The 24,246-nt window shown below is 47.0% G+C and overlaps 1 protein-coding gene and 1 non-coding gene across 8 annotated transcripts in view; both read right to left on the reverse strand.

Annotated features, from left to right (window-relative positions):
• Positions 1–724: 724 nt before the first annotated feature.
• The window catches only part of CHD4 (chromodomain helicase DNA binding protein 4), a 29,672-nt gene continuing 6,150 nt past the window's right edge, over positions 725–24,246 (reverse strand). For 2 of the 7 annotated variants that reach the window (XM_061124771.1, XM_061124768.1), the window contains exons 7-40: positions 23,018–23,145; positions 22,620–22,755; positions 22,297–22,475; positions 21,892–22,131; positions 19,586–19,789; positions 19,280–19,485; positions 18,807–18,938; positions 18,631–18,727; positions 17,781–17,972; positions 17,102–17,302; positions 16,800–16,937; positions 16,243–16,364; positions 15,958–16,131; positions 15,487–15,628; positions 15,265–15,396; positions 15,058–15,175; positions 13,581–13,705; positions 13,011–13,248; positions 12,674–12,849; positions 9,147–9,327; positions 8,976–9,062; positions 8,797–8,885; positions 8,564–8,697; positions 8,082–8,226; positions 7,804–7,969; positions 7,453–7,550; positions 7,220–7,349; positions 6,894–6,965; positions 6,277–6,414; positions 5,930–6,038; positions 5,683–5,815; positions 2,155–2,350; positions 1,272–1,435; positions 725–1,087 (exon numbers count right to left, since the gene is read on the reverse strand). In XM_061124771.1, the coding sequence (XP_060980754.1) occupies positions 1,070–1,087; positions 1,272–1,435; positions 2,155–2,350; positions 5,683–5,815; positions 5,930–6,038; positions 6,277–6,414; positions 6,894–6,965; positions 7,220–7,349; positions 7,453–7,550; positions 7,804–7,969; positions 8,082–8,226; positions 8,564–8,697; positions 8,797–8,885; positions 8,976–9,062; positions 9,147–9,327; positions 12,674–12,849; positions 13,011–13,248; positions 13,581–13,705; positions 15,058–15,175; positions 15,265–15,396; positions 15,487–15,628; positions 15,958–16,131; positions 16,243–16,364; positions 16,800–16,937; positions 17,102–17,302; positions 17,781–17,972; positions 18,631–18,727; positions 18,807–18,938; positions 19,280–19,485; positions 19,586–19,789; positions 21,892–22,131; positions 22,297–22,475; positions 22,620–22,755; positions 23,018–23,145 (4,940 nt within the window). In that variant the 3' untranslated portion in view covers positions 725–1,069. Of the gene's footprint in view, positions 1,088–1,271; positions 1,436–2,151; positions 2,351–5,682; positions 5,816–5,929; positions 6,039–6,276; positions 6,415–6,893; positions 6,966–7,219; positions 7,350–7,452; positions 7,551–7,803; positions 7,970–8,081; positions 8,227–8,563; positions 8,698–8,796; positions 8,886–8,975; positions 9,328–12,673; positions 12,850–13,010; positions 13,249–13,580; positions 13,706–15,057; positions 15,176–15,264; positions 15,397–15,486; positions 15,629–15,957; positions 16,132–16,242; positions 16,365–16,799; positions 16,938–17,101; positions 17,303–17,780; positions 17,973–18,630; positions 18,728–18,806; positions 18,939–19,279; positions 19,486–19,585; positions 19,790–21,891; positions 22,132–22,296; positions 22,476–22,619; positions 22,756–23,017; positions 23,146–24,246 lie in introns of all 7 variants that reach the window. The other 5 variants (XM_061124770.1, XM_061124767.1, XM_061124772.1 and 2 more) reach the window with 4 other exon arrangements.
• LOC133044102 (small Cajal body-specific RNA 11) lies at positions 7,627–7,764 on the reverse strand. The gene has a single exon (XR_009689851.1). It is a non-coding gene; the product is annotated as a small Cajal body-specific RNA 11 (non-coding RNA).

Here is a 24,246-nt window from a genome sequence, read left to right on the forward strand (position 1 = left end):
CTTCTCTCTGCCCAGGTTCCCATGTTGGAGGTCGGGAGGAAGGCATCTCGTGTCCACATTTTACCCACGCAAGTTAACAGAAAAACCGACTTCAGCCTTTCTGCAAGTAAACACCAAGGTGGCGCTCTGTTGGTTAAAATACTGTTCCAGCCCTGGTTCCACCTTCACATTGCGAGGAAGATCCTTTCATTTTATGCATGGTATCTCTACAGCTTGGAGAAGCCTGCTTTCGCAGGCTCGCGCACGGCTCAGGTTGTGAACCGCGGGTGGCGGTGGGGGTGGCGGCTGTGCACAGGGGACAGCATCCTGCCCGGAACACGTGTACAGATGGGAGACTCAACTCTTCCGTGGACTCTGATGATACAAGGAAACCCCTATTCTCCAATTACACGTGTCCCAGGGCTCCCGTCACTCACTCACCCACCTGCACCTACACCCACACTGAACCAGAGCACTAAAATACAAGGAAACTTTTATTTTCAGTTTTCATCAAGAAATCTGCTGTTTTTTTTTTTTTTTTTTTTATGCTTTTGGTTCTTTTCCTTTTTTTTTTTTTTTTCCACTTTATTTCATTCTAGCCGCTCAGGGGCTGGAGCCACTGGGTTCCTGGTATTAAAAAGATGCCAACAGAGGTAGCTGTGTCTCGCCCAGGGGCCCGGCCCGCTGTGAATACCCCAAAGGAGAAAACAAAACACAAAATCAACCAGCAAAATAAAACCGGAAGGAGGAAGAAATTCAGATCATTTTCTTCAAGCCTGGCGGGAACCCACAACAGTTCGTGTGTAACAGACGGTGTTACAGTGGGGAGAAGCCAGGGCCCAGAAGGCCAGCCCGCCAGCTCCCTGCAGATGGCCCCGGCGCCACTGCTGCACGTCTCTCCAGCAGGAAGGGCACCACTGCCCCTCACTCCCTCCCCTCCCCTAGTGCTCGGGGTGCTGTTCCTCTACAACTTAGAAGATGGGGCAGAAGGAAGGAGAGGGTCTCTCGGGCCCCCAGGGGAGAATCTGGGCAAGGGAAAGTGAGGAAGGTCACTGCTCAGCGGTGGAGGTGCTATTTTCCATCTGGGTCTTCACTGCTGCTGGGCTACCTATAGGAAGAGAAGGCCAAGGGAGTCAAGAGTTCCAAGACCACAGCAACCCACCAGATCCCAAGAGAACTCACTAGTAAGCCCACCCCGCTGCCCAGCCTATAAAGCTAGGGACAGACAGCAAAGTTTCCAAGTTGCGTAATGGCTCTGTTGAACAGCTGACCAGAGGAAAATGGTCCTATACCTGCTGTGGAGGTGGTTCAGGCGCCCGGTTTGCCAGGCGACTGAGAATATTACGCTCTGACATCTGTAGCCTCACAGCAACTGGGGGGATTCGGGCAATAGTGGCTGGGAGTCGAGTCACATCAGCTTTCATGTCACTCAGCAGTTCTTCTAGCTGTTTCAGAACTGCATGGGGAGAAAAAGAGGCGGTGAGCCGTTGTGGTCAAGACCCAGGTCCGTCCTCCCATATGGGGACCATCCCTTCCCCCTAGTACTTCTCAGTAACCGAGTAACTGATGTGCTGAAATACTGTCATTGTCACTGAGTCACCTGACCTGGCTCCACCACATATTTCTTATTCCTCATGTTCCAGTTCCAGCTGCCCATGATTCTATGATTTTAAAGTCACCTGTCCCTTGATCCCTATTTTCTCTTATTTCCTCCACTTCTTGAATAGTTATTCCTTGTTTCCTTTTCTCTTTCCTCTCCTTTTGGAGCTCTCTCTTCTTCCTTTATACCAGCCTTCTTTCTGTCCTTTCACCTTCCACCCGCCTCACAGTGTCTTAACTTTAATCAGAAACTGCATGTTGAAAACAGTCTAGAATTTGACAGGATATTAAATCACCTGAAATTACACTACCACAGATGAAGCTACATTATTCTGCTTAGTTTCCACCTCCAAGAACTTCAATAATATTCGAGTTAAGAGGCAAAGAACTACTGTCCTTGATTGCCTCTAAGATGTCAGCTGCCCTCGGAGGAAGGCGAGGATTCCCAGCATACCCTAAGCTCCCAGACAAAGGAGCTGGTGAAAGGCTGGGGCCGGAGGAGTAACCATGTACTGGGGAAGGGCAGAGATAGAAAGAAAGGCCAGGTTGGCAGGAGGCAGGGGAGCCACTGGCTACCTTTGTGCAGGACTGCATTAGCTGGCTTGTTTCCTGCCATGGACTCCTTGGACAGGTGCTGATGACTCTCCGCCAGACACTCCACCTCAGCAAAGCGGGTGTTGAGGGCCATGGACGGGTGAGAGGGGTCCTCGGACATGTTGAGGTAAGCTGCTCGCCGCAGCTGCTCCTCAATCACCAGGGCTTGTTCTAAGAGCTGGACAGGAGACAGGAGGAGACAGCAGTCAGACTGACGCTCCTCTTGCTTGCTGCTGAGAGTCCTCTCGAAACCGGTAAAGAACTTCACGGATGGATGCTCCCTCCCCCTCATCTGGCAGTCCAACATTATACTACTGCCTTTTTTACCCCTCTTTGGAGGTCTGTGTTTTTAAAAGTTCTTCACCCTTTACTGATTCACCCTTATACAAAAATGATAAATATTCAATTTAGAATATAACATAAAAAGAATTCAAATCACAATTCCACCTCCAAAAGACGTTAGAGGTATTTCATTACAGATTTTTTTTTTTTTTTTTTTACAAAATTAGATTCTATATATGTATTTATATTGCTTTCATTTAAAGTTACATAGTAAGTGAAGTTGCTTAGTCATGTCCGACTCTTTGCGACCCCATGGACTGTAGCCTACCAGGCTCCTCCGACCGTGGGATTTTCCAGGCAAGGGTACTGGAGTGGGTTGCCATTTCCTTCTCCAGAGGATCTTCCCAACCCAGGGATCGAACCTGGGTCTCCCACATTGCAGGCAGACGCTTTACCATCTGAGCCACCAGGAAAGGTAAGTCTTACATAGTGAGACTCTTTATAAATAAAATATGACTTTAAACAGTTGCATGGCAGTCATCCTTTGGATATAACTACCCTATCACTTAAGTTGTTTTTCTTTAAAAAATTATTCCTGTTGTTTCTTTTCTTTCACCTCCATATCTCACTCCCATTCCTTCCTTCCTCAAATAGGCAGTCCTTTTAATATATCTACTTTTTGTGGATTTTCTTGAAGATAGTATTGTTTCGTGTGTGTTTTCTAATTTACAGAATGTTTTTCTGTACATTATTTTCCTCCTTTCCCCATTATGTATCTTTTTAAAAGGTCCATTTATGTTATAGAAATGTATTTTATCACTTCTACCTGCTGCTGAATGCTGTGATGTGAATCCACATTTTACCTACCCACACACCCAGTGTCGAACATATCTGGTTGCCTCCAGACCCCACCACCGAAACTCATATTGCAACAAACACTTGACATGTCACCTGAAGGAGCTGTGTAAAAGGTCCTTTGAAACATTCCAAGGGACAAAATGTTGATACTTGAGTTATGAGGCTTATTTTACTCAAGGATCCTCTGGTTCTTAAAAAGAACGAATCCATTAGAGATCAGGAAAAAGGAGAGTATGAGAATAATGGACTGTTGTTTCTTCCACAAGACCTGCCTACATCAGGTGTACTAATTTATGCTCAAACAGACCAGACACCTACCTGTACCCTGTACACTCCTTCACCAGCTCCCCTCCCTCTTGCCCCAAACTATAAGCTTTCTCCAGAATCAGCCTTCTCTCAAGAGCTCTCTCACCTCCTAGCATCAGCCTGCCCCTCTATGCAAATAGGGTGGTGCTTCTCAAACCTGTACCTCAGGCAAGGATTGTTCTGTTCCCACTTGTGCATGGCTGATCGCATTGATCCGACTTGTTGATGGTGCTGGGGTATTTACTTCTCAAAAACACCAAAGGATTTGTCTAGAACGGAACTCACTCTTCTACAAACTGCTAGCTCTCCTCACTTCTCTGATTTGCTGATGATAATTTAACTTTCTCAGCAACTCAGACTCAAAACCTCAGTTGAGTCTCACTCTTTTGTATCTCAAATCCAGTCAAGTAACTCAGGGGTCAGCAAACTATGGCCTGTGGGCCAAATCTGGGCCACTACCCATTTGTGGATGACCCAAGAACTAAGAATGGGTTTTTTACTTTTAAATGGTTGGAAAAAAAGTAATAGTTTATAACACTTCATATAAATTATATTAAGTTCATATTTTAGCGTCAATAAAGTTTTACTGGAACACATTCATACTTACTGGTTTATCACATATGGCTGCTTGCACATCACTACAGTTTGTCTTATAAAGGAGCCTGAAATACTGTCAAGTGTTTCATTTCCTTTATCTCATCCTTTTCCACAGCCAGTATGAGTTGAGCCCTTACTACCGCATGAGTATAGAGTAGTTCTGTAATCTCATGGAATGTTCTATTTCAGTTTCCCTTGGTCTTATCAAAACCCTTCACAAACCCTCAATAGCTACCCATGAACTGTAAGGTGAAGTCAAGCCTCCAGCCTTACCTCTCTCTCCAACCTACCTCCTACCACCACCACCATGAATGTCTCCTACACCCTACCTGGACTATTGGCTGTTTCCAAACACCCTACCTAAAGCGCTACAGCCTGTATACCCAACCTAAGCCTTTCGATCATAAGGCCTCCTGTTTCTATCTATCCAACAATCTCTTATTACTTCATTCCAGGGGATTTCTCTGGTGGTCTAGTGATTACAATTCTGCTTCCCAAGGCAAGGGGTGTAGGTTATATCCCTGGTTATGGAACTAAGACCCCACATGCCTCCTGGCCAAATGACCAAAACATAAAACAAACAATATTGTAACAAATTCAGTAAGACTTTAAAAATGGTCATTTAAAAAAAAGAAAAAAAGTTGTAGGAAAAAACCCTCCATTCCAATGCCATCTTCTCCCTGAATCATTTGTGAGCATTCCCCACATTCCCTCCGGAGAACTTCTTTATGGATTTAGCAGTCTCCATCACAACACTTAGACTGACACACACTTGACCACACATTTTTTTGTTTGTTTGTTTTTTTGACCACACATTTGCCGCTACTTTAAACTGAAAGCTTCAGAAGAGGCACCAGGCCTGTCCCTGTGCTCCCTGTTACTTGGCACACGATGTTGCAAGGCTCACTGGTATGCATTCCTCATTCCCCAATTATAATACTTAGCTTGAGATTCACGTGCCTTGTCTTCATTTTGATGTCTGCACAAGGTGCCCTCAATACAATTTGCTGCATTCCTAACAAAGACTCCCCTTCAGTCCTGGGCATATTAGCCCCAGCATTTCTAAAAATGGAGCTCTCCATCTCTCCATCTCCCCACCCCTCATCCACACAGACTCAGAAAAAAGTATGACCAGTCCACTGACAGCCCCACCTCCTTACAGCCATTTCAGTCACACCTGTGTCTTTCCTGAACACTCCAACCTGCAGAGGTCCCCCCACACCCACAGTGCTGCTCTCTGTCATTTGTCAGGCAGTCATCTTCAGCCCTTAAGTAACTGCTTACTTTTCAAGTCTGTCTGTCTTGATCTCTAAGATACTTGGGAGCAAAGCCATTCACAGGATACACAGTTAAGTACCCAGGAAAACATGATATACAGTATGGCTGAACGACCAGACTTCCTCTGCAGTCCCTTCTGCACTCTAAAGGCAGTCCCATCAAGCCTGTATTCCTCCCATTCCTGCTCACCTTGAACCTTCGGGCTAGAAACTTATTCTTGATCTCTAAGAAATTGCCACGGTTCATCTCCCCCTTGAAAGGTTCGTTGAGGATGGCATAGCGTGGGTCATTCTGGATGTCCTGCCAACGGGCATAGCCATGGCTGTTGGAAAATTAATCGCTCAGGAAAAACGAAACAAGGGAAAGTAAGAACGTCCAACTGTGAGATCGTCAGAAATCCCACCAGAACCTTGGCTCAGACTCAGGCAAAGGATACTTTATGATGCCAGCCAGTAGCCAGTAATCATGGCGTCGGTGCCAGATCTCATAAGTCTTCTTGGTGACGGTGGCTGCCCGCTCCTCATTCTGCCATAGGGAGTGCAGCTCTAAAGAGAGGTGTGTGGAAGGGGGAGAAACACAAAGGCAGACACCACTGAGGATTCAGCTACTTACTCCTGACCCCAGATACCAACTTACTGTGCCTTTGGCTTTCTAACAGGGACCCCAGAAGAGTGTGCTGTAGGCCTGGTATTCCCTCTAGGAGAGCTAAAGTTTCTGTACCTTGGTTTCTGACAAGAACCCTAATTTCACCTTCAATCTTTCCAGTGGGCCCCTTTTTCATACCAGTAAAACCACCATCTGCGATGTTGAACATGAAACGCTGTTTAATATTTTTCTTCTGCTTCTCATCATTCAGATCCTTAATGGTCTCTCCGTTCTGAAGCATCACCTCTTTTTTCTCCTCCTCTTCTTTCTTTTCTTCTACAGAACAGGCAGAAGAGAAATGTCAGCTCTAAACAGAAGACAGCACCATGGCCCTTACCTATATATATAGCACACCATGTGCTACATACAAGACCACCCATCTACCTCCACCCTTTCTCCATTTTTTTTAAATTAATTAATTTATTTGGCTGTGCTGTTGTCTTGGTTGCAGCATGTGAGCTCTAGTTCTCTGACCAGGGATCAAACCTGGGCCCCCAGCGTTGGGAGAGCAGGGTCTTAAGCACTGGACCACCAGGGAAGTCCCCACATGTAACTGCTTCTTAAACCCACAAAAAGGTGCCACCAGCCCACTGACCATCACAGGAGGGGAGAGGGGGAGTCTTTTAGCTTGGGATAAAATGATTCTATCAGTATGGATGGGGAGACTGTGGGTGGAGGAGTGTCTGGGAGACAAAGTCTTTTCCTTTCAGCAATAGAGTCCTTTTACAGCACAGTTGGCTTCTCCAAACACCCACCTTTGTCCTCCACCACAATGGGATTCAGATCGACTGCTGGCTTCTCCTCCACCTTCTCCACGTCAGCATTACCTGGGGGGAACAGACGGCATTGAGAACATATCTAAACAAGAGTGCTCCCCACCTCTGTTAGACCTGAAATAGTCCTAAACCTAAATCTTAATGATTAAAGTCATAAAAGATGTCCTTAGGGAGAAAAAGCCCACAGTTTTTCAACTCAGGGGTGAAAGTCTTCCATGTGTCAGTTCCTCTGGACTGCCTCCTGCTGGGCTGCAAGTCAAAGTCCTTTGGTTCGCAGGGTCTGCAGGGCGTGTAGATAGACATACCTTTGGGATCTGTCTCCATCGCTTCCTCCGTTCTCTCCTTGACCTCTGCCTTTTCCACTTTCTCCTCTCCCTCAGGAGGCTCCACTGGGACCTTCTCCTCCTCTGAGGCAGGGGCAGGGGGCTGTGTACACTTCAAAAGAGAGAAGACAGAGGTTGAAGCAGATGGGCCAGCCCCCCAGAGGGAGAACGGGTCAATCCCACTGCCTCCAGTGTGGCGTCTGTCACCCTCTCACCTCGACGGCGGCCTCAGGGGGTGCAGCCTTCACCTCTTTCTCTGCCTCTGCACTCTCTTCTTCTTTGAGGTTATTTTCCTCTACTTTTATCCCATCCTCTGCAGACCAACAACAGACATTAAGAGGTCCCAGATCACAGAGACGGTCATGCCCTCTCAGTCTGTCTCATCTTAAACTGTCCTCTCGTGCCTTTAAGAGCCAGCCCTATTCTCAGGACGGCCCTCCTAAACTGAGAGGGAGCTTGCTGTGCGTCCTGCCGGAGTCCCCTGAGAACTGAGCACAGAGGAGCAGAAAAACCACAGGCCAGGACAAGAAGAAGAGGACAGAGGATTACCGTCCAGGAGCACTCACCAGCAGGCGGGGCAGGAGCTGGAGTATTGGGCTGTGTGTCCCCAGGAGTGGAGGGGGTAGGAGTCTTTGGGGATGGTGACCCTGGCTGGGACATCTTCTTATTTTCCTCTACTTCTGCAAGTTCAGGCATGCTCCAACGCCCGTTAACATGTTCAAACTCCTGAACCTGCAGCAATGGGACAAGAGGTTGAAGATCTGAGTCCAACTAGGCTCCTTCCCTGCTGGCCCTCCAGCTCCAACTATAAGCCCTGGATCACGGAGGGAGGCTCAGGGCTCACCTTCTTGCGAATCAAGGACATAACACCAATCCGAGTAAGGACATGCTGGCGAGACAGGCCTTCTCGGGGGACGCCATCAGCAAAGGTCTCAGCCCCATCTGCTCCCGGCTCACATAAATGCCGCATAAAAAGCGAGACATAAGCCCTGTGGTAAAGAAACAGAGAAACAGGTTAAAGAGCACCCAGCTCCCAGACCAGACTCCTTCCCACCCGCGGGGCAGTTGAGGCCTCATCCTGGAGATGACTGTGGCTCCATGTAAGGTAAAGCCCGCCATGGCGCTGAGAGTTGGTCTCCAGACCCCGCCCCGTGCCCCAGGTCCTCTTCCCGGGAAGCAGGGAACAGAAAGCCCTATTCCTAGCAGCTGCACTTCCAGCTTCAGCAGGAGACAGAGACTGCCTCCTGGCACAGGGGGCTCCAGTGTGCGGAAAAACCCGGACTCAAAGGCCTTGCTCTACAGTGCTCACCCAAGCACTCGACTTACTTGAACTCCTTCTCTGATTTGCCTCGCAGATCCCTCACGAGCCACTGCGTGGTGAAAGCATCCTGAGGGGGCATCCCATAGCGCATAATTGCATTAAGAAAGGCTTTTCGCTGACGAGCATTAAAACCAAGAACCTGGGGGTGCAGAATGAACCAGGTGAGAGGGAGGCGACCCAACTCCAAGACCCGACAGCCACTTGCACCCACCCTGCCCTAGGACTGAGTGGTACTCACTTCAATATTCCCACCAACACGGGCCAACAGAGGAGGCAATGGCTTATCTTTATCATTCCGCAGGCCCTTGCGACTGGGCCTGCGGGGAGCTACAAGAAGAAAAGGACATGTGAGCGACGCTGATTGAGATGTTAGACAAAGCAACAGGTAAAAATCCAACAGAAAGGCGTGGGCCTCACCTTCTGAACGTTCGTCAAAGTCTTCATCACCTTCCTCTGAGGCCACCGAATAATCGGACTGGTTGTCGGACTGGTCGTCCTGCCAATCTGGAGGGAGAGAGGGCAGATGAGCGGGGCCCACTGCTCTAGTGGAACGGCCCATGGGTGGGGGGCGGGGCCGGCCACACACACCTCGGTCCTCCTGCGAGCCATCATTGTAGTTGACCTGTTTACGAATTCTTTTTCCTTTGCCCAGGTTTCGGGCCAGATCTTCTTGCTGCTGCTCATAATGGTGCCGCAGCAATTTCTCCCAGTAGTCGGGATCCACACTTTCTTCCTGTTTTATGATCTCCCGTTCCACCTCCTCTTCCTCCTGGGGCAGAGGGAGGGCCAGGACTCAGGGCTGCTGCACCCCCAGCTACCCCTGGTCCTCAGAGTTCCCACTCTGTTAGCTGCTGCTCATGACTGGTCTCTGAAATACTTGATGTGCCTGCTTGAACCTAAGAACTTGAAAGAAATTTAATTGACAGGACAAGCTGTTATCACAAAGACAAAAGGATGAAGAGACAGTATGCATTATTTTAACCCCTTTTACTGACACACAAACAAGTGGGAGACGGTAAAATGTAGGAAAAAGATTAGAGCCTTAACTAGGCAGAATGGAGAAGCTTCTGAAATACTGCAGAAGATTCTCCCAAGCAAAAAAGTAGAAGGGCCACAAGCCCTTTCTGTTGTTCATAAACTTCATAGAAGTTTACCAATTGTGTGGGAAAAAAAATTACATATCCTTCTATATCCCCATAATGTTTATGCTCCTCTGAAAGTCTTTACATTTTTTTTTCAGATAGTTTAGGACCACGAGTTCCAAATCCTTTACATTAGAATTAAGCTGTTAACAGCATTGATATAAGAAACAACCTACATATCCACCATTAGGGAACCTGAATAAATTATGGGGGGGGGGGGTGTGTGTGAAATGGATGAAGAGAGTCAAAAGGTACAAATTTAAGTCATGGTGATTTTATATATAGCATGGAAAGTCTAGTTAATATCATACTGCACATCTGAAAGTTGCTATTAAAAAGAGCAGTTCTTAAAAGCTCTCTTAAAAGAAAAAAAAAAGTGGAGAAGAAAATGGCAACCCACTCCAGTATCCTTGCCTGGAAAATCTCATGGACAGAGGAGCCTGGTGGGCTGCAGTCCATGGGGTCGCAAAGAGTCAGACACAACTGAGAGACTAACACAACACAAAGAATGTAGAGGGAAAAAAAAAAAAGTTAAAAAAAAAAAAAGAAAAAAAGTTAATACTATATATATATATATAGTGACAGAACTAAACTTACTGGGGTGACATCTTGCAATATATACAAATCATTATGATTTGATACAATATATAAAATCACATCATACACCTTTAATATAATAGTGTTTTATATTATATCTCAATTTTTTAAGAGATTATGGTACTTTCAAATGGTGACATATTATGCAGCAAAAAAGGGGGGTGAAGGAGAAGTTCTTTCTGTACTGATTTGGATGAAATAAATCTTCCAAGATCAGGTAGACAAAGGTGAGGTACAGAACATCATGGAGAAGAAGCCACTTTTCTTACACAGCAACATGCATGCAACTAGAGATGATCATAGTCAGAAACAAACAAATACCATATCACTTATACATGGAATCTGAAAGCATGACACAAACAAACCTATCTATGAAACAGAATCATGGACCTAGAGAACAGACGGGTAGTTGCCAAGGGGAAGGGACTGGAGTGGGAGGTTGTGATTAGCAGATGTAAGCTTTCAAATATAGAACGGATAAACAACAAGGTCCTATTGTATAGCACAAGGAACTATATATAATATCCTATGATAACATAATGGACAAGAATATATATAAAGAAAATGTGTATATATATACATATATATAACTGAATCACTTGGTTGCCCAGCAGAAATATACACAGCATTGTAAATCAACTATTCTTCCTATTTTTGTGTGTTTGTGTGGTGTGATTTAACACAACAGAAGTTTATTTCTTGTTCCTAAAATGTCCATTACAGATGTGGGGGACTCTCCAGAACAGAAACCTCTCCAGTGTGGGGGCCTCAGTGTTTCCGACTGCTCTGATCTCATGCTCCTCTCTCTGGATGTGCTCACATGACAGAGGAGGAAGACAGCACTAGAGAGTCCTACACCAACAAATAAATGCTCCAGCCACGAAGTGAGGCTTCTGCAACAACCCACTGCTCACAACTGTCTCAGGACCCTGTCTAACCACAAGGAGCAGAAAAGAATAACCACTCCCTTCTTGTTTTGGCTGTGCCACGTGGCTTACAGGATCCCAGTTCCCTGATCAAAGACTGAACCTGGGCCCTCAGTAGTGAAAGCGTGGAGTCCTAACCACTAACCACTGGATCGCCAGGAAACTCCCTTCTTACTGCTCACTAGGATCCAAGCCCCATGTCTCCTTGTCTACTGCTATACCTCACTTAGAAGAGGACCTGGGGACTTCCCTGTGGAACAATACTTCAACTTTAGAGAAAACCACTTTCCTTAAAAGGAGAAGGGTGTTTCTGTGTATATACACGTCTATATATATATGTATACACATATATATATGGATATATATGTGATTTACAGGCACATAAAATAGTTTGTAAAATAAATATCACTTATCCCCAAAGAGGGTGCTAGGTAGCCAAAGGACTGGGGTGGGGAAGAGATACTTCCATAGCTTCTGAATTTTCCATCTGAAGACTTACAGCTGACCCCTGAACAACACAGGTTTGAACTACATGAGTCCACTTACACACAGATATTTCTCAACAGTAAATACTACAGTACCACACAGTCCACAATTGAATCTGCAGATGTATGAGCTACACATATGGAGGGCTGAGTATTCAAAAAGCAAAACTTTATGCAGCCACCTAGAGGGCCATCGTCAGGAAAGGTTAACAGTGGGAGGGAGAGTACCAGCCCTCCCTTGCAGCCACTCAGCACCTTCTCCCCTGGGTCCCTCCCACACACAGGCCACCCTGACAGGAGAGCAGTTTTGACCGAAGACTACTAGGCTGCAGACCAGTCAGACTTTTCAGCCACAAGTACACAATAGAGTTTAAGATATATATCAGAAAAATAGCAAGAGGAATGATTCAGAGTTGGAAGAATGAGAATAGATGGCAAAGACCATCAAAGGGGACGAGAAGAGAAAGAATTTTTTTCTTTAATTCCATACCCTATTATTATATTAGGGGGAAAATATTAGAGTCCACACATTCATAACTGAGTATTCTTTGTTTTCTGTTTTAAAAGACCCAGGAAACAGAAGGGAAAAAGGAAAAACAGTTGTTTCAAAAAGTACAGGAAGACAGGCTAAGTAAGTACACATCACATCTCCTACCTTTTCTCTGGAGAGAGTTGGGCTAGCAATCCAAAGTCTATTTATACAACTAATAAAATACATAAGAGAAAATAAAGTGAGAAGCTGATAAAGCAGTTAATATAAATGTTTTGAGTGTGAAATGTGGCCAGTTACGTCCAAGAAGTGAATGTGATTTGCTCATACTTACAGAATTTCTTTTCAAAAAGGTGAAAAAATAATCACTGTACTATCTTGCCTACAGATGTTTTCCTCTTGTCTCAAATACCATCATGGTCTCAACTCCAACTTTTGGACCAAACACCAAGCACCACATTGGACTCATACTCACCCCCATTTCTTCTTCTCGCACCACATACTGGGCCACTTTGAATGAGCTCAAATATTCATTCATGCCCTGTAGCTCCGTGTCTTCAGTCTCATCCTGGTTCCGGTCCAGCAGTCGTTCAATGGCTTTATCGTCATAGTGGATGACACTGCTGTCTTCTCCCTCTTTGTTGTCTCCTCCTATCAAGAATCAGGGGTCCATACCCCCAGTTAGCATCAGCAGCTGCAGTGGAGAAAGCTAGCCCCACAGACCCAAGGTATGAGTCCCAAGACCCTCAGGATCAAAGATGCCCTTTAGAGCAGCCACACCCCACACCATCACAAGTTCCTGACCAGCTCACCTCCATCTGTGGCCTCATCTTTGAATAGCTCCTCAGTGCCAAACTTGAGGATATCATCAAGCTCCTGTTTGGACATGGATCCAGTCTTGGAGCCCAGCCCAGGCCGAACAACTAGATGCGTCAGCATCATCTTTTTCTTGGCCACCTGCGTGATGCGCTCTTCCACAGATGCACGGGTCACAAACCGATAAATCATCACCTTCTTATTTTGCCCAATACGGTGAGCTCTGCTAAAGGCCTAGAGTGGGGTACAAAACAAAGACAAAAACTGAAGTCACCATGTTCTTTTGCCCTTTCACATAGTAAGCCAAACCCAGCCTGAGGCAGGAGCTGCAGCTTGCCTCACACAACAGCCTTTTGCACCCCTGCTCCCAGACACCATCCTCTACCATGTTACCCTAAGTAGGACCAGAGCTAACCCAAACTCTCCAGCTCACAATAAGATAAAAGACATTTAAAAAGAATCTATTATTTTCCCCTGAAACAACTAATTCCAGACGGTGGAGCCCGTGCAGAGAACACTGCATTGCCAGTAAGTTATTGTATGCCAAGGCTGCTGCCTCTGCTCACCTGGATGTCATTATGGGGGTTCCAATCAGAGTCGTAGATAATAACTGTGTCAGCAGTGGCCAGATTGATTCCAAGACCCCCAGCTCGAGTGGAAAGCAGGAAGCAAAACTGCTGAGCACCCGGTGCTAAGAGAGGAACCACAATTCCAATGAACAAATGTATAAGGAGCATCAGAAATACAAAACCTCATTAGCAGATGCAAAATGCTACATGTAGGATGGATAAACAACAGGTCCTACTGTGTATAGCACAAGGAACTGTATTCAGTATCTTGTGACACACCACAGTGGAAAAGAATATGAAAAAGAAGATATATTTTTAAAAAAGAATTGTATACATGTATGACTGAATCACTCTGCTGTACAGCAGAAATCAACCCAACACTGTAAACCAACTATACTTGAATTGAAAAAAAAAAACAACACCACACACCTCTTTAGGCAAACACTGAAGTATCAATAATGGTATTCATCGTAAGCAAAGAGCACTAGACACTGAGATGAGTGTGAAAGTTTAAGAAGAAACAGGATGTCACCATGGTCTCAAGTGTCCCCTAAAGGAATTTATCAATCGCAATGAAGAAAACCTTACAAGGGATAAAATTCAGCAGACACCACCTGAACCAAGTAATCAAGGTCAACACCAGCAGTGGAACATTATCAATGTCACACTGTCCCTGGGAATGATGCACTGAGAAGGACACAGCATCGCTCTTGCAGACTCCTGCCCAAAAGGTCTAACATCAATCAAACCATGAGAAAACATCAACTAGACTGATTTAAGAAAAGCTAAACATTCTATAAAGCTGACCAGGTCACCATCAAAGGTATCAATATCATGAATAAAAAAGAAAGAATGAAGAACTGGAAGAGACAACAACTGTGAGTGATGTGGGATCTGTGGGTGGATCCTGACACATGGTCAGTGGTGACGTTCAAGTCTATGACCTGGTTAGTAGTATACTAGACACCAATGTTAATTCCCTGGATTTGATTGTTGTACTGTGGTCATGTAAGTTATCAAGAAAAGTCAGGTGAAAGGTATACATGAACTAGCTATGTTATTTTTTTTGAACTTTTGTGTTCAAAACTATCTCAAGTTATAAAGTTAAAAAAAAAAAAGAAGAAGAAGAAGAGGAGGTAGTAGTGGCTACTGAGACAAGCCTGCCACTAGCTTGCTATCTGGGCTTGGTAAATCTGGATAAATCCGGGTCCCTCCCAGGCCTCAGCATGCAATGAGGATGATTAAATGAAGTGCCCTTCTTTTCAGCAGAGAGAACAAAGACTCCATAGGGAATAAACAATCTCCCAGGAATAATCTGATACATTCTTCCAATCAAGAAATTCAAAAGTACTCTTCCATGTCAACAAAAGACCCTAAACCGCTACCCAGAAAAACAGATGGAGGGAACAAGTGATGGGTCTAGCACCCTGAGTGAGTGAGGATGCCAGGATCAAAGCCACTCCTCCCCTCTTACCATTGAAGCGGTCAATGGCCTCCTGCCGCATGTTCCCAGTGATTCCCCCATCGATACGTTCATATTTATAACCTTCGTGTTCCAGGAAGTCCTCTAGCAAGTCCAGCATCTTGGTCATCTGAAGAAGAGCAGAGTTGAATTACGGGCTTAATTAGACAACAGTCCTCCCGTACATCTCTGAGCTGTCCACTGCTACCCGGAAGTTACCTGGGAGAAGATGAGGACACGGTGCCCACCCTCCTTGAGGTTCTTGAGCATCTTCTGAAGCAGCAATAATTTCCCGGATGCTCTGATGAGGGCACTGCCGTCATACATGCCGTTAGGCATCTTAGGGGCTTCCTAGAGAGGAGCAAAAAAGAAAAAATAAGGAAAGAAACCCCACACGGAGCGGTCTCCAGCCAGGGACTAACAAGAGGTGGCACAGCGTACCATGGCGGCCACGGGGAAGAGATATGGATGGTTGCAGCACTTCTTAAGATCCATTACCACGTTTAGCAGAGAGACCTGGTTGCCGCCCCCTCGAGCATTGAGCGCTTCAAAATTCCGAGTGAGGATGTACTTGTAGTATTTCCTGTGTAGACGATAGGGTAAGAGACATCACCCTCCAGAGTTGTTACCTGGCTCACCATGTGGCCCCAGGGTTTGGGGCCTTCCTTCCAGCACCTTTCACTTTGGGACTGAGGAGACCTAAGAAGCTCCACTGCCATCCTTTTAAACAAGGGAAGGAAGCGCTGAGCACTCTGGACCCAGCACCCCGGCCACAGGTTCCTTTGGGCCTCACTGGCTTGGTCACCAACCGTCTCACATCAGAGTATGGGGAGGACTGGGAAACACCATGCAGACAGGCTGGCGTGTCTGTGTCTGCCAAATGGAGCCAGCGCCCTATTCCTCCACACTCACTTCTGCATGGGGCTCAGCTCCACACGCACAATCAGCTCTGTCTTGGACGGCATGTTCTTGAACACGTCAGCCTTGAGCCGCCGCAACATGTGAGGGCCCAGCATATCGTGCAGCTTTTTAATCTGGTCCTCCTTGGCAATGTCTGCAAACTCCTCCAGGAAGCCTTCCAAATTGCTTCAGAAGGAAAAGGAAAGAAGCTGTTGGAGAGGGGAAGGGAAGGGACATGGCGCAGGAGGCAGAAGGAGCAGGAAGGATGAGGAGCCGACTGGATAAGCACACACTTACTGGAACCTCTCAGGGGTGAGGAAGTTAAGCAGGTGGAACAACTCTTCTAGATTATTCTGCAGTGGAGTCCCTGTCAGCAACAGCTTGTGCTGGAGCGAGTAGCCATTTAAAACCCGGAAAAACTGGTGAAGCAGATGGAGAGAAGTGGAGTGCAATGAAAACAGGGCTCCAGTACTTCTTTGTAAACTCCCGTTTTACCGCCCAGCAGTTAAGCCCCCACCCCTACCCTCCATCTCTCTTTAAAAAAAAAAATGTATTATCCTTTATCTTCTTTTGGCAGTTACCTTTTTTTTCTTTCAGCCACACTTCGAAATCTTAGTTCCCCAACTAGCCGATGAACACGTGCCCCACCCCAGAGTAGAAGTGCAGAGTCCTAACCACTGGACCACCAGCAATGTCCTCCATCTCTCTTCTAAGGCCTGGCCTCCAAGGCTTATCTATCATGAGTAAGGAAGGCAGAGATCCTTTTTCCCTTTTGCGTGCTCCTTGGTCTCCCCTTCCTGAGTAGGTGGTACCAGAACCCTAAAACTGAAGGCCACAGCTCCCCCGCCCCTCACCTTAGACTGATTATTCTTGAGCCGATGGGCTTCATCCACGATGAGGCAGGCCCAGTCAATAGAGCCCAAGATGGCCATGTCAATGGTGATCAACTCATAGGATGTCAGCAGCACGTGAAACTTCACAGATGCCTCTTTCTGCATAAGAAGGTGACTTGGTCACTCGTGTCCAGGCCAAGTCAAGGGGTGGTGGTCCAGGCCGGTGGGGTGGGAGTGGGGGAATTCGCTCCTCCTCACCCCAGGGACCAGATTCAAGGACGCCATAGCAACAACTCTCCCCTGCCCCTGCCTCCCTGAGGTACCTTCATGCGGGAAGCCTTCTTGCCACCACGAATGGCATTGTCCTCAAAGGAAAACTCGTTCTCTCGGATGATAGCACGGCTGTCTTTGTCACCCACGTAGGTCACCACGTACATATCTGGAGCCCACATTTCAAACTCCCGTTCCCAGTTGATGATGGTGGAAAGAGGGGCGCTCACTAGGAAGGGGCCTTTGGAATGACCCTGTGAGGAAGAGCAGTGGGACAGTGAGGACTCAGGACCCCACACACAACCCCAGCGTCCACGGCCTGGTCCCCGGCCCCTCCAGGGGGCAGAGGACTGGCCTGTGCACTGCTGCTGCCCCTCCTCCCTCCCCAGGATACAAACACACCCAGCTGCCTCCTTCCCAGAGCTCCAGGCCCGCCTCCATGGAGCTCACACACTGGTCTCTCCACACTAGCTCCACCCACAGTCCTGCCCATCTCAGCGCCCAGCCAGCCCTCAGGACTGAGGCTCCAGGCACCCACCACTAACCTCCCCAAGGCTCCACTCCCTCCCATCTGTCTCTGGGTACTTAGGTCTCTCTTACTGTCACTCAACACTGTTCTCCAGGTCAGAGAATAGTTTTTTCTTCCTTTCTCTGTCTCCTTGGAGTGTAAGAGAAGACCCTGAACACAGAACATCCCCCCACACACAAAGCCAGTAGCCCCGGCTTGCGCACCTCCTTGTAGAGGGAATACAGGAAGACTGCCGTCTGCACCGTCTTCCCAAGGCCCATCTCATCAGCCAAGATGGTGTCAGTGCCCTGAGCCCAGGAGAAGCGCAGCCAGTTCAGGCCCTCCATCTGATAGGGATGCAGGGTCCCACCTGTAGCATCCAGGTACTCTGGCTGGCGCTCGTACTTCACTGTCGGCTGAAGGAGGAAAAGAGAAAGTCATGAGCTGGTGAGAAATTCCCTTCCTTCCCTGAAACAGCAGCTGTTCCTCCTCACACATGCTCACTAGAGCCTACTCAAGGAAGCCACAGAAGACTGGTGGGGGAAAAGGTGCTTAACGGCTACTCTAAGTTTGTGTTTTATCTAGGATCCTGCAATAAGCAAGGCAAGATGGAGGTCTTGGTCCCACAGACATCAGAAGACAGACACGTCACAGTCTCCCTGGCAACACAATAATTCTACCAGTCAGGATCTACCAGGTGAATAGTTCTATGTTCTCCATAAATTTACTTTTAACCTTACTCATATATTACACAAAACCCCAAGGAACTGAGCCATGAATTAAGGGTCAAAAGACAAAGGTTCCAAAACAAGTTTCATAAAAGCTTGGTGTGTGACTCCTCCATGCTTAACACTTCCTTAGTCATACACTAACACCTATGTTTTTGCTTTTCTGATGAGGGAAAAGAAAATAAAGTATTCCCAGTATTTTCTCCCTGGTTTCCAGAGACGCGGAGAAGCCAGGAAGCGGTCTGTGTGAAGCATTTTAGCTACACTGACTTGAATGCCTTAGACCACCACTGTCAGGGGAGCACACAAGACACGTCGCCCTGCCCGCCCTTTTCAGCCAACTCACGTCAACCGTTGGCGTTTCAGGGGGCCTCTCCAACTTCCTCAGCTTCACCTTCTTGAGCTTCTTGCCTGGTCGTCCCTCCTCACCCCTCATCAACTCCCTGAAGACGACACAGATGTCACAGCGCTGCCAGGGGTCCTTCTCAACAAGCAGCAGCTCTGATCACTGAGGTCGCTCACCTGTGATTCCAGTAGCTCTGCTTGAACAGGTCATAGTCCTGAATCTCCACATCCTCACTCTCCCAGGATGCCTGGTCATAGGGTAGGTCCCGCCACTTGATCAAGTAGTGAACGTGGCCCTTCTTGTCCACGCTGCAAGGTCAAGAGGAGAAAGTGCTGAGCCAGAAGGCCCCCCTGCTCAGCTCCCCAGTCAGTCTTGCTCTCAAAAACCACCAACAATAGATGTTCCAAACCAGACCTCTGAGGAGGCCAGACGCCACATGGATTCAGAAGCAATACATCTGGTGTACCAGTCTTTGCACCAAAAATGATCTCTAATCTACAGCCTATGGCTTAAAGGCCAGGATTCAGTCAGTTAATAAACAACACACTAAGTGTCTCATCCGACTGTAAGTTACTGGTGAGGTCCATTTTCTGAATCCCCCGAGGATATGCAGCCCACCTCCAGGATGCCCGGCCGGCTCCACCGGTACCTGTGGTTGAGAATTCGGTGGATCATCATCCACTCGGGCTTTATCCCATAGCGATAGAAGCGCTCCTCCATCTCAGCGAATTTAGGGTCCTTGTTCTTCCGCTTCCGGCTCTTCTCCTCGTCACCACCAAAGTCCCCAGAGGGTGGTTCATCCATGTCATTCTTCCGCTGATAGTTTCGGAACATCACTTGACAGTGCAGCTCCAACTGCAAGCAGGAAGAAAGACATCACCAAGAGTGACATCCACCCTTCTCTCCACATGCTGTTCTCTCACTGCCGCCCCTATCCAGTCTCTCCCAGGCTCACCTGCAGCTCAGACACCCAGGAGCAGTGCCAGTATGACATCCCTTGCCACTTGACGAAGAACTGCCGCTCTGGCCGCCCCTCCAAGGGCTTGGGGGACGGAGTGTTGGGATCAGCATCTGGGGGCCGAGGCACTGGCGTGGGAGATGGTGGCTGACCCCACTTCCAGATTAGGATCTTCTGAACTTTGCCCTTAAGAGCTGGACACTAAGAGAGAAAAAGAGATGAGTCAACACCAAAGCACTACCATAGGGAGATGTATACCTGAGAGCAGCTTCAACCTCATAGTTAGTAAAATCCCATTTCAATTACAGTCTAATTCCTAAGCCCTTCAAGATAGAGATAGAATCCCGTTTCTAGACTTAGTCCAGGACTGGTGTGACATTATCACTCCTATCTGCCTAACAGAGCCAGCAGCTAAACCAACAATAACTTAGAGCAAGTAGGCACAGAGAAGTCACAGGCCTGGAGCCCAGATTTCCTCACTTAATCTAATAGATTGGTGCACACATAATTGCAGTTTTGGACTGTGAAATTTAACTTTTAAATTTAATCATTGTAACTAGATCAAACACATTTTTAACAATCAAAATAGGCACAAACACAATAAACACATTTTTGCCAATGAGAAGTAAGTTTATTCCTGTAGTGTAAAAATCCAGGCTTCGGGATTCAATGAATTCTTGGAAAGCATTTTCCGCATCATGCTGGTTGTGGAAGCATTTTCCCTGCAAAAAGTTGTCAAGCTGCTTGCATAAGTAGTAGTCGGGAGGAAGAGAAGTAGAGGTCAGGTGAATATGGCAGATGAGGCAAAATTTTGTAGCCCAATTTGTTCAACTTTCTGATTGAACACGGTCTGAATACCGCATGATGTTCAACACTGATTGAACATCAATTTTTTTATTGAAGCGTTGATTATGTCATGTATGGTTGGGTGCTGTCATGGAGAAGAATCGGACCCTTTCATTGCTGGTCTGGTAGCTCAGACAGTAAAGAATCTGCCTGCAATGCAAGAGACTGGGCTTCAATCCCTGGGTCGGGAACATCCCCAGGAGAAGGAAATGGCTACCCACTCCAGTATTCTTGTCTGGGAAATCCCACGGACAGACAAGCCTGGTGGGCTATAGTTCATGGGGTTGCACAGAGTCGGACACTACTGAGCACCTAACACACTTTCATTGACCAATGCTGGCTGCAGGCGTTGTAGTTTTCAGTGCATCTCATCGATCTGCAGAGCATACTTCCAAAATGCAATGGTTTCACTGGGATAAGTAGTGGATCAGACCGGCAGCAGACCACCGAACAGTGACCGTGACCTTTTCTTGGTGCAAATTTGGCTTGGGAGGTGCTTTGGAGCGTTTTCTCAGTCCAACCATGAGCTGGTTGTTGCCAGTTATTGTATAAAATACACTCTTCGTTGCATATCACAGTCTGATTGAGAAACAGTTCATCATTGTTGCATAGAATAAGAGAAGACGACACTTCAAAACCGTTCCAATTTGCTTCAAAAGCCGAAACACCGTAGAATGGTTCGTGTTGAGTCCTTCAGCAACTTCTTATGTAGTTATAAGAGGATAAGCGTCGATGATTACTCTTAGTTGGTCATTGTCAACATCCCATGACTGGCCACTACACTCATCTTCAAAGTTCTCATCCCCTTTGCAAAACTTCTTAAACCACCACTCAGCTGTATATTCGTTAGCAGTTCCTGGGCCAAGTGTGCTGTTGATGTTGCGAGTTTTCTCCACTGCTTTATGACCCATTTTGAACTCAAATAAGAAAACTGATTGAATTTGCTTTTTGTCTAACATCATTTCCACAGCTTAAAATACACATAAAATAACTAGTCGTTACAAAAAACATAAACCAAGAAACATGCATTAAAATGATGTATAACACAACCACATTTAAGAATGTATTCCAATTATCAAATGGCAAAGTTCAACAGTGCTAAACCTCATTTACTTTTGCACCAACCTAGTAACAGCAGTAAGTGGCCCTGTTACATGACTAAGCTACCAAGACCTCGAGGCTGGTATCAAGACAAGAAAAGATGTCCTGGGCTACATCCCACTTGGGAGAATCGGCAAAGCATCAGCTCTGTTGGAAGTCAGTCCTATAGCTTCCCAGGAGAAAGGCATCCCAGGACCACAAAGGAAGGAAAACCCTGGTTTTGGGGCTCAAAGGCCTCCAGCCCTCCAGTGGCCTCTCCTGCACCTCAGCCTGGAGATGCCCACACAGAAGAGGGGTGAACCCTTGGATTGATCCACACCTCCCTCAGCTGACCCCAGTTGGGGCCAGGCACTCACCGTGCAGCGGGGACACAGCCATTCGCCGTTGGGGATCTCTGGGAGGGGGGGGTTTAGGCAGTGGATGTGGTAGGAGGAAGGACAGGTGTCACAGCAGAGCAGCTCCCCGCCATCCTTGCAGACCCGACAGAACTCCATGTGGTGATCATCCTCTTCCTCGGGGTCTCCCCCAACCTCCTCGAGGATCTCCTCACCCTCTGAATTGTCCTCCTTTGCCTCCCACTGGATGCCTTCCTTCTCCTGAAGTCGAGGACCACAGAGTCAGGTTACAACCACCCCCCACCCGCCCAGCTGGACCACGCCCAGCATCCCTCCAAGAGCATCCCAAAGCCCAAAGCCCACAGCCAGCAGCACCAGCATGTCTCCTCCTGCCCAGGCCCTCCCCCCTTAAGGCTGGGCACTCACGCAGTGTGGGCAGCTCCACTTGCCCTCAGGCGCCTTCTCCATGTCTGGGTCCAGGCAGACCATGTGGTACGCGCGGGGACACGTGTCACACAGGATGATCTCTCCGCCTTGCTGGCACACCTCACAATAGTCCTGGTGGTCTGTCTCATAACCATCCACAGCAGTCACCTCCTCCTCGCCTGGGCAAGGAAGAGGGAAAGCCCAGTTATTAGAAAACAACCACCTCCCCCCACCCCCGAAGCCCAGGCCCCATCTCCTTAGGGAGATGCCTCCCCAATCATTTCCCTCAGCCCATCACATATTGATACAGAAAAGCAGCACACCTTTCTTTTTCTTCTTTGTGGTCCGCAGTTTCTTGCGGCTGCGGCTACTGCGACTGGTAGAACCATCAGAAACAGAATAGCTATTGATACTGGCGTCATCGAAGTCAGACTCCACATCTAAGTCGTCGTCCTCACTCTAATGGGGTGAGAAGAAATACGGCTCAAGGTTCAGGCCAAGGTGAAGGAGTGGCGGAGAAGGGAGGCAAGGAAATCCCTCTTTCACTCGGGGCACTGGAATCACAGCAAGGACTTACACAGCAAGCCTAGAGCCCTGTTCTATGACCAACTCCCCACATACTTCAGCAGCCACCGTGAAAGGTGAATCCTGAACTAAGACACCATCCTCTCCACGGGCTAAAGCACCATCACCAGGGGATAGGGACAGGCTGGGCTCTCACCGAGGATCTCTTCCGCTTAGAACCAAAACCTCCCAGTTTGATTTTCAGGGGAGCTACTTTCTTGGGTTTAGGCTTCTTGGCATCGGGAACACGAGGGCTGCCCTTGGGCTTCCTCCGAGCATTGGGACCTAAATCAGGAGAAAGCAAGTGTGATCATGCAGTCCAAACACCCATGAGAGAGCAGAACATGGGGAAAAGGAAATATTCCCCACCCAAAGTATTTCCACTGGGTTGGCCAAAAAGTGCCTTTTTAAGTAAGACACATTTTTCACCTTGGAGAACTTTATTGCACAATGTATCCATCATTTTGTTCCACTACCTTTTGCCACTTTTCTGGCAACTTCATAATTCTATCTTCCCAAAACTTATTGTCTTTTTGAGCAAACAACTGTTCCAGGTGCCTTTTACAGTCTTGCAGGGAACTGAACTTTTTTCTAGTAAGAGAATTTTGTAAAGATCAAAATAAATGGAAATCTGAAGGTGCAATGTCTGATGAATAGGGTGGATGAATCGGAACTTCCCAGCCAGATTATAACAGTTTTTGCCTTGTCATCAAAGAAATGTGCAATCTTGCCTTACCCTGATGGAGCTCATAATAAAGGACTCCCTTCCAATCCCACCACATACACAACATCACCTTTGTTAGGATGAAGACCCGTCTTTGATGTGGTTGGTGGTGGTTCATTTCACTTGCCTCAGGATCTCCTCTGTTCCACATTACTGTACAGCATCCGCTTTTCATTGCCCATCACAATTTGTTTTTTTTTTTTTTCACAATTTGTTTTAAAAATGGAATTTTTTTGTTACATTTAAGTAGAGAATTCCATATGGAAATACAGTTAAGATTTTTTTCATTTAACTTACATGGAACCCAAATATGAAAGTGATGAACATAACCAGGCCAGTGCAAATGATTTTCAGCACTTGATTTGGATTTTTTGAGTATGTCAGCAATCTCCCATATGGTATACAACATTGACTGTTCTCAATTAATGTCTTGATTTGATAGCTATCAACTTCAACTGGTCTACCCAACCATGGAGCATCGTCCAGCGAGAAACTTCCAGCCCGAACCTTTGCAAATGACTTTTGACACGTTCGATCAGTCACAGCACCTTCTCCACATATTGCACAAATCTTTTTTTGTGTTTCAGTTGTTTTTTCACCGTTCTTGAAATAATAAAGCATAATATGCCAAATGTTGCCTTTCTTCTTTTGTTTTCAATAGT

The sequence above is a fragment of the Dama dama genome, chromosome 22 (assembly GCF_033118175.1).
Source record: "Dama dama isolate Ldn47 chromosome 22, ASM3311817v1, whole genome shotgun sequence".
Lineage (NCBI taxonomy): Eukaryota > Metazoa > Chordata > Mammalia > Artiodactyla > Cervidae > Dama > Dama dama.